Raw genomic sequence first — 12,468 nt, 5'->3', positions numbered from 1 at the left:
GGGGGAAAGAAACTCCTGCAGGAGTACCTTACTGAGATAATTTCTTTCCCAGCATACACATAGGCATGAAAAGTACTGAGTAAAATGCTTGATTGTTATCATAAAAGTGGAGTTGCCTGAGGCATAGCAAGGCTTGTTCTGAATGAGAGGATTACACTCTCAAAGGAAAGGAGGAATTCCTCTTGCTTTGCATATTTCTGGTTCAGCAGTAGGTACTGCTATGCCTTTGTCATCACACATCAGTTCCAGTAATACATTGATTCATTCACCACCATTACCTGCAGGCAAAACCACTCTTGGGATGGCAAAAGAGGACATTGTTTCCTTGCAGTTTATGTTGTTTCTCTTTTGGAAGAAAACTCAGATATTCAGACTCCTCCGTTAGTACTGCCTGTCAACAAAGAAGCAGCAAAAATGATCAGCTATGATCTTCTGCAAGGTGCTGGCCTCTGCAAAGAAATTGGCTTTGAGAGGGTTTATGTAGCAAGATGAGAATAAACAATGACATAACCTCTACTTCATTTCCCCTGAATTTTTACCTTTATTTTCTTCAGATTTTTAGCTACTCTAATTCTAGCAGGAATTTTTAGCTACTCTAATCCTAGGCCCTGCAGTTCATTATGCAGTGCTTCACTTTTGGGATCCGGCATGTACCAAATGAAGTCTCTTAGGAAAGAGCAGGTTTAGCAAACCTGGGCCCATAGTCCTGTGTCCTGAGTGACCTTAGGCTGAGAGCTCTGTGCAGGTGACAGAGGGAAGGAAAAGATCCTTTCATATTCTCCCCTCAGAGGCTGAAGAAGTTGGGGTAGTCTTCCAAGGGAAACTTCCTTTCCTTTAATGGGAAACGGGGGCTGGGAGTGGGTGGGGAGGTGTAAATGGAGGAGGTGGGGATTCTCAAGGTTGACTACTTAAAAACAAAGCCTCAATCAATAACTTGTCATAAGGTCCAAGGCAAGGATCATGCTGCACTGTTCTTTGGGTCAGAGTAAAAGTCTGCCTTTGTTTTCTGCCTGTCCTAAGAGGAAGAAATTCTGTATGAGGCCTGGGCCCTAACAATCCTCTTCCCTCTGCTGGTATAACAGGGAGGAAAAAATTTCCACCTGCCCTCTTTCCTGTTGTCCTCCTCTGCAAGGCAGAAAATGGTGGCTGAAGACTCTTCTGCTCTTCACATGACACCTTTGTCTGCTTTCTCCAAAGGAAATGTCATGTGTATTTTGTGAAATACACTATCACCCACAGAAGTTTTGCCAAAACTCAAAGGTATTGTCACAATTCCCATATTCAACCAGGCCCATTCCAGTCTTTTACATGTCTGAAGCTGCTTGTAACCTGGTGCCAGCCATTGTTGGACATGTGATTTAAATTTGCACAGAGGAAGTCCCTGCTGTGCACACACTGGGGTGCACTGTGCAGTCTTGCACTGGGCATCTGTCTTGTATATTGAGACAACTTTCAATTAGTAGTGGTGGAATACCACCACTATAGCTATCTAAATGGTTTCATATATTAAAATTCTCTGGAAAAAGAGACCAGAGCTTATGGAATAGTTTATGAATGGTGATATGAAAGTTATGGTGGTGCAACCTAAGAAAAGAACAGCAGGAGTTATAGAGAAAAATAACTTCAAGGACACTTTCTACCATTAGTCCACCTAAAATTATATTGCTCCATTGAATCATTAAGCTTTTTAATATTCCTTTATTCCTGATGGGAAAAAAGCCACGCCAAGGAGAGCACATTCAAAAACCAACTATCTAGAACCTCACTAAAGATTAGGCCCTTATCTTAAGGGCCACAGGAAAAGATAAATGCTGTCCCTTTCCATTTGGGCAGAGAAATACAATCCTTTAGTAGAACACAGTTTCTCTTTCCCCAGGGACCGAGCATCCCAGTTAACTAAACTGTAGGAGTAGCTCATCCACGTGTCCATGCTCAACCAGCAGCACTGGTGACCTCTGAAAGCTCCTGTTGCACTTCTGCTACCACAGTGGATAATGAACTGAAAAGCTGACAGACTGTGAACAGTGAGCTGTCTGCTTAAGTACTGCTCCAGCAAAAGTGGTTCTCCAAGCTCCTTGCAACAGCCACACAATACCTCTTCTCAAAGGATGTTTGCTGTACTGCAAGTGATGTGGCAGTGGTGAAAAAACAAGACTCAAATGCTGCAATGTGAAAACATAAACCTTTTATTTAAGGTTAACATACCCATTCCAGTTTATAGATGATGTGTCATTGTATCAGAAATGCAGCAGTCTGGGGTTCATTTATCTCTCTTCTACACAATAGCACCTTTTTATTTTGATCTTCTTTTTCCATGCCAGTCTTATGCTTTCATTTCTCGTTGAGCACTGGCTGATGTCATTTTTGATGCCTGGTGACAACACTGATGATGACAGTTCATTTCAGAGTTAATAATCTGAGAGCAAAAGGAACCTATGCCATTCTAATCTGAAACTGAAGCATGGCTTTCTTTTCTTGGCTCTATATCCTGTGTCAGGAGGACAATTTGGAGATCTTTGAAGTGCTGGCAGCTAACTTAACATTTTGATAGGCACTCTTCAAGTTTCCACATCACTGTTGGTATTTCAGGCAGTTTAGATGCCTAACTGGACTCTGTGCTACACTCAATTTAACTCAATTAGACTGTATCAATATTTCACCACCATCTAAAAAATTCTAGTTACATTTTTTTATCAGAAGTATGAAAAAAAAATTATACTGGACTTCAAAGCAAAATCATCATTAGTACTTAGACTCAGGCAGTGACATGTTCATTATGGTTGCCTCTGCAGGCTAGGAGCACTTTTTCATGTAATCTCAGGTTTTCAGGCCAGAAAATTCTACTCTGAGACTGATGTGCTCTCCACGTAATGATGAGATGATAGACTCACAGCTAAAGCATGAGTGTTCAGCTTGGCTGGAATAGCCAGCTCCAACTGAGCTACAAATTGAGTAGTATGTCACACAAGAATGAGCTTTCTCATTTTTTATACATACTCGATTTAAGTAAGTAAAAGTGAAAAAAATAATGCAGAGAGAGTGGCAGAGAAAAACATAGTCTAGATCTGATAACAGAGGATGGAAAGCAATTTAGCAATCCCCCAGCTGCTCCTTACAGGAGGAGAAATAGTGTGCAAACCCAAGAACAGCAATTATGTCCCACTTGATTTTACTGCTAAGTCCACTCCTGAATTATCAAAACATTTCCCAGTCTAAGGAATATCTGGCATGAGTTCTGTGGTATTGTTTGAACTTTACTTCATGTTTTATTTTAGTCAGCTTGCTCAAATTTGCATTAAGTACTTCTGGATAAAATCTCAGTGGTCTTTCTGCTGGCTGCAAGTAGACCTCATCCATAAATCTAGTGCCTTTTCCTGCAATGCTGTTTTGGAGGATAACTAAACTTAAAGGGGAAGGAATCTGTCTAAAGATGCAATTTTTTTGTTATATCTATCTGTACTGATGGTTTTGGACACCAGGTTATGGGACTGTCAATAGATGCATCATTTTAAGGAATACTGTGAATAGCCTGGGAGGTGGAGAAATACCCATGGAGAGATATTATGTGACAAATATAAATATATGTTTAAGTCTTGAAAGGTTATTAGAGAAGAACTCTTCCCCTTAAATAAAATATTGCTGTGTTATATTTTAAGTATTTTTTTAAAGAGACTGTAAGATTCTAGCACTTATTTTTCAGGGTTTCAGCTGTGGGTCTGGTACAGCAAGTTGAAATTTCAAGTAGATGTTCATTTTCTATTAATAATCCCTCAACATAAGGACTGGAAATTTTGTATAACTTTATTCAAAATAGTTTGGAGGTAAGAGACATGATGCCACATGGCAAACAGGTCACAAGGGTTAACATTTCTATGTGCAAATCCAGAGGCTGTAGCAAATGCTTTGCTTTTCTTACTGTGAATACTGAAACTCTGCTGACTTAATTGAAAATTTGGCTTTTGTTCATTCCACTGTAAGAGGGATAAGGCTTTCTGGGGAAGGTAGTATCTTTTCTTAGATAAGCTTTTGGCCTCACATTGCCTCCATGCTGAGCTTACAGCTCTAAGAGCACATCCTACAATATTAAAAGAAGTCCTTTTACAGGACTATAAATATTCAGTACTTCAGATGTGAAGGTCAGCCAATGCAAAGGACTACTGTGTAGCTTCACTTGGATTTCAAGCTTAGGAAATTATGTAGGTCTTTGAAACTATGAATTATGTAGGTATATTTTCTTTTTGTTCAAGCCTCACTAGTCTTGAACAGGCTTTATTTACTGTAGTTTATTTAGCAGTAATCCCAACACAAACCTTAGCAACTGGAGAGGGGAGAAAGAATGTGCAATGGAAACCAAAACTGAAGTGAAATCCATCATTTGCAGAAATACCATTTTCACTATTGCTAAGCACACTGAGTCAACAGCCTTACTGCAGAATTAAGGGAAAATTTGGCCTACTGTGATATGCCAAAGTAATGTTTAGCTGTCCAGGCTTCCAGGATATTAGTTATAAAATTAAAAGCTGGGTTAAACACTAGAGAGTTACTTTAATGTAATTAAAGCTAATAAAAGATCCAGTATTCTGTCAGAACAATATGTGTCATCCAAGCAGTTGGTAGAATCATCACTTATTAAGATTGCCTGACATTTCCCATTACAATACTAGGTGTGCAGTTCAATGATAACTTCATGACCTTCAGCCCACAGGGATTACATTTACTCTTCTCTATGTCTTCCATCTGTTGAACCCTTTCAGAGATAATTACAGCCATTTTCAAGAACGAGAAAAAATTTATCCTGTAAGGGTAGTTTGATCCTAAAGTATATTTACAATTGCTTAAAAAAATAAAAGGAGGCTCTGTGTTTGCTCTTGACAACATGATGTCATTTATACCAAGGATATAACACTGGCTACACATGTTTACACAATCAAAGTATTTTATTTGCTAAATTCTGATCTCAGTGCAAAAGAAGGGGAAAAGTGTTGGGGCTGCAGCCTGGTGAGGGTTGACAGGAGCAGTGAAAGCAAGGGACAAAGGGAAAGTGACATTATGAGGACTTGAGCGAGATGAGGCTGGCAGTGTGATGGAAACTGGCCAGGTGGATTAGAGAACTAGTGGTGAAAGAGGATCAGATACTACTAATGAGAAATAATGTGAGTTGAAACCAGGAGCTGCTCTGGCTAATTATGGAACCTGGCTTTGCTCCCTGTGGGACAAGATTTTGGGGATTAGGATACTTATAGGAGTCTGAGCATAGAGAGAAAATCTCAAATGGAACCATCAGTGAGTGTAACACTGATTAAATACAAACAGGGAAACAAAAGGCCTTGAGTTGTTGAAGCTGCTCAGGTATCTGGAATCAAGAGACTGGTTTAGAAAAGAGAGATTAGGATTTGCTAGGCAAGAAGATTGAAACTGAGATGAAGGGTAGAAGACAAGACTGGAGAAGCAAAATCCTCAGGGATTTTGCAAAGGCAGAGCACAAAGTGTTCACAATCTGGTCCTGGCAACAGCAGATTGGTGTCTAAGAAGGGGCCAGATTCTGGGCCCTTCAGTGGGAGCCAGGTTTCATGTGGTTTATCCTCCTTGAAGTACCTTGCTCCATGCAGATGGTGATGGCTGCTTACCCTGGCAGCTGCTTCTCCATGCAAAAGCTGAGATGGGCAGAGAACTCCCAGCCCCACAATCCTCTGTGCATATAGCAGGGTATATATATGCACAATCCTCTGTGCATATAGCAGGGTGTCTCGTGATATAACTTCTGAGTTTCTTCCCAGTTAAAAACTTCTTAACTTTAAAAATTAATTTACACAAAGAGAAGCTCATTATGCTGCTACGGTTGCAGAACTCAAGAACTTTACATATTAGGTAACTCTAGCTTAAGGTTGCCTTTGTTGCAGAATCTCACCATCTGAAAAGCACTGATAAAAGTCCTATCTATCAGGAGTATTGTAAGGATTAGCTGGATATGCTTTGAAAAGTGTTATGTGGTTTTATCATATGTTTCTATTTATTTTACTTTTGATTGTAGAATTAAATTAGTGGGATTCAAATGAGAAAAATATATGAAACATTATCTCCTTTCTTCTAAAGCCATATTACAAGCTACTGAAACCTAAAAAAAACTGTAAAGCCTGCTTTGTTTTTACAAGTGAATGAAGTTTTTTTCCTATGCGGAAAAAGTGGAAGGCCATATGCAAATGTGCTTGCCTATTTGTTTGAAGACTTATCTGTATTTGAGTTTTCCTAACCTCAAAGTGGTATTCTAAAAGAAGCATTTATTGACAAGAACAACAAGCAATCCACATTTTTCAGTTTAACTTATTAAAAAAGGCAATATCAAGAAATATGAAGTGAAAATTTGTTTGCTTTTCTGTCTCTTTTCTAATTCATGGGGAAAAATTACACTGACATAGGGGCAGTTAAAAGCTGTTATTCTCAGAGTCGTTGGTTTGTCAGCCTGGCAAGTACTGCAGTATTGAAAGCAGTAGCACTATGCATGTCACCAGCTTTGCATTTTTGGAACATTATTATCTATACTTCTTTTGCAGAAGTTTTGTTAGCCCTGTGGTCAGTTGGCACTGGCCATGTGAGCTGAGTTGCACACACACTCCCTGTCAGGATTTACATGTACATGGTAGCAATGCCTGTTGCTAGCAGGGAAGCCAAGGCAATAGTACTGCTCTCTCTTAACTGGAGTACACTGAATTTCTGACACTTGTGTGTATAAGGGTTCAAAATTCAGTGTAGCACAGCTTTGTCAGGGCTCTCTATTTTCACAAATTATTGTGTTATTTTGAGGTGGTAAAGGAGATGGAGAACAGAAGAGATCAGTGACACTGTTAAAGATGCTTCTATGAAGACTGTTTTAAAAGAGTTGTGTGTGCTGTCCCTCTGCTGGCAGGGGAACAAGAGGCTGGGAAGTGCCAGTGAGCTTTGCTCTTTGTACCACAGTCCTGACAATCTGCACCAACATCATGTTGCTGTGGATAGTGATTCCTCTAAACTAAACTATTCATTTGCTGCTCAGAGCATCAGTCAGAGCAAAGAGGGTTTCTTCAATATACAGGTTATGCAACAGCTCATGGAAAATTTTGTTAGGATGTACTGTCCTCAGAGGGTTACTAAATTGCTTCCCTGATTAAAAATAAAATGAAATATATCTTTTCTATCTCCTCTTTTGTGGGGGGAAAAAAGTGTTCTCCCAGTACAGACCTTGACATTAAACTGAGACATAAATATCTCTGGTATATATCAAGTTGAGGATCACAGTAAGGACCTCATGCTTCCTCTTTTCAAGCCAACAGATAAGTTTTTATTTTAGGGTGCTTTTGTACCTACAAAGTATTTTTCCATATTCTGATTTCAATAATTTTGCAGGTAATGTTCTCAAACTTAAATGGCTTCTCCTCCAAAATAAATACAGAAGAGAAATATTGTTAGAGGGATGATTTATTTCCTTTGGCATATACTAAATTAAGATAGTATGAGTCAAATTCTAGATGAACAGATGTTTTATCTGCACCTTGCTCATACTTCTTATTAAAGGTAAATTATAAATAGTTTAAAAATGGTTAGTTAATACTTCAAAAGTTTAGTATATTACTATGATTACAACAGTATATGTTCCAGGTAGTTAGGTCAAACATGTCTCTAAATGGTTAATTGCTAATGATTGTCTTGAAATCAAAGTATTTTTTAAATAAAATTTTAAATAAATAAGCCTTTTCAGTGTAAACATTATATAGGGAGAAACAGGAGGTGCTGAATAACTAACACAGAATATTTCAAAGATGTCTGTTTTCAGTGGAACAACAATATATTTAATTTCTACATTAGTTTAAAATCAAAGAAATTTCAGTTGAAAAGAATGAAGAGAATTAATCTATTAAGAATGAATCTCAGGTATACAAATAAATGTGATATTCATATTCTCCATCCCCAAGAAAAAGAGAGACTGGCTTCTTTATCTTTGGTATGACTGCAAGGGAAAATGGCACAGCTTTGCCATTTGAACATTTAAAAAAAAAAAAAAAACTTTTCCAAGCATTTCCAAAAAATTGCATAAATCCCAGGGGAATGTATGAGAGGCAACATCTAACCCCCTGGAACCAGGCTCATGGTTCATAGTCCTACCAGTAGGGCTGAAGCCTGAGCCTGCTCAGAAAAAGCTTGACAAAAACCCTGCCCTATTTCTGCATGTAGTTGGAGTCATGAAGACTGAGGTAAACACTTAATTAAGGATCAGATTTAGTGTCTGAAATGTATGGCATCTTATTCATCATTTAGGGATAGGTGATCAGTGTGCTGTTTAAAGAGATGTGTAATGTTTAGAGGAAGCCTCCTTTTGCTAGTGGCCAAGAGATTAGAGTTCATATGCAGAACCAGGAGTCCCGGTTCCAGCATCATCCTCAACTCCTTTAGCCTGCCTGAGAATTCCTTCCCCACTGGAGTGCCCAGACTCCACCTCAAGCCCCATCCCTTGGCATGTCACAGTGTTTTTTATTCTTTTAGGGCTATGATCAGTTCTGTACAAAGATCCCCCTTCAGTAGCAAAGCGCCAACGTTGGATTTCTGACCTCAAAGCCGCCTGTGGATTTTGTGTTAGGGAGGAGCTGGAAGGGAGCCTCCCAGGGCGGCACTTCTGAGAGGGACCTGAGTCATGCTCCCTTTCTGGGTGCAATCTCCGTGGCACTGTGAATTGTGCATTCCTTCCCGCGCAGTGGCACAGCTTCAGCGACGACTCCCACCGCAGCTTTGCTTGGAGCCTGGTTGCTAGGAGATGGCAGCTCTGAGTTCAGGTCCCTCCTCGCCACAGCCAGCAGAGACCCTGCATCCCAATTCCTCCGCCTCTTCACCATGCACAGCGACAAGTAGCCAGAGCTCTGGCTCTCTCCCACTTCTTGGCCGTGTGCTCCGAAACACGTGGGCTGGTGTGCGCCGAGGTGCACCGAGCTCCCTGCTGCCTCCTCCAGCCAGGCTCTGCCTTCTGGGCCTTGCCAGGAGCTCTGTGCATCTGCTCTGCAAGACACTTCCAGTTAGGGCTTCAGTGCTCTGACTAGAGAGGCTCTGGAGGACATGTAAATCCAGGGACAGCAAATCTGTGGTTTCCAGACAGCGAGGATAAGGACACCAATCCTGAGACACTCTGCTCAGCTGTAGGAGTTAGTCCTGTTTGCACTGTGCCCCTTGAACACAGTTTAGTCCTCGATAGTTTTGCAGAAGTTCTGCTGTTGAGCTCTGTGAAAAAAAAAAATGAGGCTCTGAGTGAGTCTATGGCAGGAAGTATCATTTAGTTTTAGACATAAGGAGGCAGAACATCTGAGTCTTGAGAGTGTTAAAATTTTGGACGATGAATTAAGCTATGTTGCCAAGATATAACTTTACTGTGTAGCTTATAAATATTCTCTCAGAAAATAATATATTTTCTCTCATAAGAGACATCAATGACCTTTGGAGATAAAAAAATAAGTGATATTAAATTCCTGGCAAAAATACATTGCAATTCTGGCCGTTTGTTTAAGATTATTATTACTTTAAAAAATGCTTAGGAGACCACTTTGGCCAACTCTCTTAAAAATGTAAAATTTTGCCTTAGCTCATAATACTGCCCAAGAGGCCCAATTCTTATTGTTTATGGTATTAATTGTCTGATGGTTCAGCATTCCATAATAAATATTAGAATTTCTGTTAATAACATATATCCCTTCTCCCTGAGTTATTTCAGTTGTGCTTCAGGTGAAAGTCTCTTTCACCAATAAATACCTGCAAGACAGGGATGTCCTCATCTAAGAAAAGCTGATAGTGCCCTTTGAGAAGTGAAACCAACAATTGCTCTTAATGCATAGAGGATTCACAGCCCTTTTTACTTCAACACGGAGACTGAACACTGCTTGAACTATTTGATCTAAGTAAAAACTATAAAAAAGGTTTCAGAAAATTTATAGAATTCTTAATAAGTTTGGTATATTTATGAACCATCAAAGAGTTGTGCAGTGGAGATATGCATAAAATAGCAAAAGATCTGACACAAAGGGGAGGTAATTTTAGCAGATCCTTTTTTTTTTTTCAGTTAACTGCTCTGAAAAGGTCCTTTAAAAACAAAACTTCCATAGATCCATTTTTTTTGAAACCATTTTATTTGAAAACACTGAAATGTGTTTTCATTAGATGAGAGTAGAAAGCAAAACCAATGAAAAAGTCAAGAAACAAAGAAAATATTCAAATACATACAGACTAAATCATATTTTGTGTCACTGAGGTCCTTGTGGCAGGATGAGCAGTCACACAGTGATAGTTTTCCTTGTTTCCAACTACTAAAATGCATTAAATCTTCTCTCAATGCTTTTCTTTATTTCACCTGTGTCATTAATAAAGTTGCTGCTGTGGCATTCTGTGATGATGAATGGAGGCGAGGTACTCTAAGCAGTAGATACAGTAAGTACCAATGGGCAATAATACACTTTCACCTGAAGCATCTCCCTTCAGGAAAAATTGAAAGGCTGTTCTGCTAAATTCTGTTAAATATTGCACAATCATCAAAGAGGCAAACAGAAAGCATTGAGGAAAGCTCATGGTGTACAAATGGACGCTGCTGTTACACAGATAACAACAGTGTTCAAGTCATTTTTGTGAAGGCATCCCTACTTTATGACCTTTGTGTGGAAGGACACTCACTTAAGCTTCTCCAAACATAAGAATGCAGTTTTATTCCATTCCTCTATTCCTTCTGTCATTTCTGAGACTGACGCATCCAAATAAGTAGATGGTACATTCTGTATTGGTTTATTTTATAAAGAAATATGTGATTCTCTGACTTGTAAGAGTCACTCCAGTACTCAGGAAATGGCTGTTTCTTTCTTGTCCTTTCCCACTCTTCTGGACAGAGTTGGTTTTTGAAGAAGAGCTCTTCAGGGTGAGAGGGTACATGTTCTTCTTTGAGAATCAGTTATGGCTGGTTTGTGGAGCACAAATAAATGAATATTCTCAGATTTTTAGGAAAGCTGTATTCTTGCTTATTTCCATTGTTTCTTTTATGCTGATATTTGTAAATCAGAAACATATCTGTGCTTGTTTAACATGCATTGTAATTTTGTGAAAGCGATAGATGTAGAATCTTAACAATGGAAAATGGAAAAGACCTTCACATGCAAGGTGAAATGTAACCGTAATTCCAAACCTTTTCTTGTTTTTTGCAGGATGAGGCTGCTCCAGCTGACAAGCAGTGCAAACAGGAGCCAGCCCAGGTCACTTACTCAACATCAGCTGTTTCCAGCACGCAGGAGGTGTTGTACATCAACGGCAATGGGACCTACAGTTACCATAGCTACCGAGGGCTCGGAGGTGGGCTGCTAAACCTCAATGATGCTTCTAGTAGTGGTGAGTTTCCTCACAAATTGTGGCTGTATGTGTATGTGCTGATGTGCGTTTCCCCCTGCTGTACATAAAGCTAGTCCATGGGGTTCAATAGCCACAGGCTATTATCACATAATGAGCAGGAGCACAAGCCTGCAAACAGCTACTGCTGAGCAAAATACTTGCTCCCTGCATGCTAGTCTCTTTCCAGCTTCAAGGGACTAATACACAATAGGGCAAGACTGAACCATAAGCCTGTAACAAAGCTGAGTAAAAAAATGCCAGGTTAGATCTTCAGTCTGTTTGCATAACTGTATAGGACCCTATCATTACTGTCCTCCCCTACACTGATCACAAAAGGAGGCCATTAGTATATCTTTGGCTCGAGTTTCAAAACACTCAACTCCATATTGTGTAACACAAATGAATTGACATAGATTTGTCACGTGGTCTCACCGGCTACTTTAATTTACTGCAGATAAGGATCTGGCATAACAAGTGTTAAATGAGAAATCAGCATATTCATTTATACCCTACACTAAAAATGATAAGGTAAATATGTCACCATGAGGTTGTATGTCCCCCTGAAAAAAACAAGTGGTGTCATTTATTTAGACAACATACCTTGCTTCCTACATTGGCATGCTTTTGTAACATAAAAATGTAAGCAAATTGTAGTATTTGTTTGAAATTATCCCTCATATTGATTTTGTACAAATGCAGAGCAATACCCTTCTGATAAAATGGGTATTGTCTCTCTGTCAGAGAAATTTAATTCCTCTGGAAGCCTGAGGTTTTATCAACTCCCAGGACTGTATTTAAAGAAATGTCTCAGAGGATGGAGAAATCCCTGGGGTTTTGCCCTGGCTGATCCCTGTCTGGCAGGCGAGAGTGCCAGTTCAGGTAGAGCAACTGACTTAGGCTAGATGATAATTGCTCAGCTACAGCCTCTACATTCAGCATGCTCAGCAATTTTCAAAATGCTACCAGGGCTGCAGCCTGCAGGGAGTTATTGGAATGTGGTGTGCTGAGGACCTTCAGTCACATCTTCTTCCTCACCCCTGCCTGCAGAATTCTCAAAGGTCTGTGGATGATTTGTGCTAAGTTTTCAAA

The 12,468-nt window shown here is 39.6% G+C and overlaps 1 protein-coding gene across 4 annotated transcripts in view; it reads left to right on the top strand.

Annotated features, from left to right (window-relative positions):
- Positions 1 to 12,468, top strand: part of NOL4 (nucleolar protein 4) — a 187,822-nt gene that overhangs the window by 164,013 nt on the left and 11,341 nt on the right. For all 4 annotated transcript variants that reach the window (XM_054514520.1, XM_036402971.2, XM_036402961.2 and 1 more), the window contains one exon: positions 11,199 to 11,379. In XM_054514520.1, the coding sequence (XP_054370495.1) occupies positions 11,199 to 11,379 (181 nt within the window). The remainder of the gene's footprint in view (positions 1 to 11,198; positions 11,380 to 12,468) is intronic.

This window comes from Molothrus ater, chromosome 1 (assembly GCF_012460135.2).
Source record: "Molothrus ater isolate BHLD 08-10-18 breed brown headed cowbird chromosome 1, BPBGC_Mater_1.1, whole genome shotgun sequence".
Lineage (NCBI taxonomy): Eukaryota > Metazoa > Chordata > Aves > Passeriformes > Icteridae > Molothrus > Molothrus ater.
Note: the sequence above shows the minus strand (reverse complement) of the source record. Positions and strands in the feature narration are given on the sequence as shown.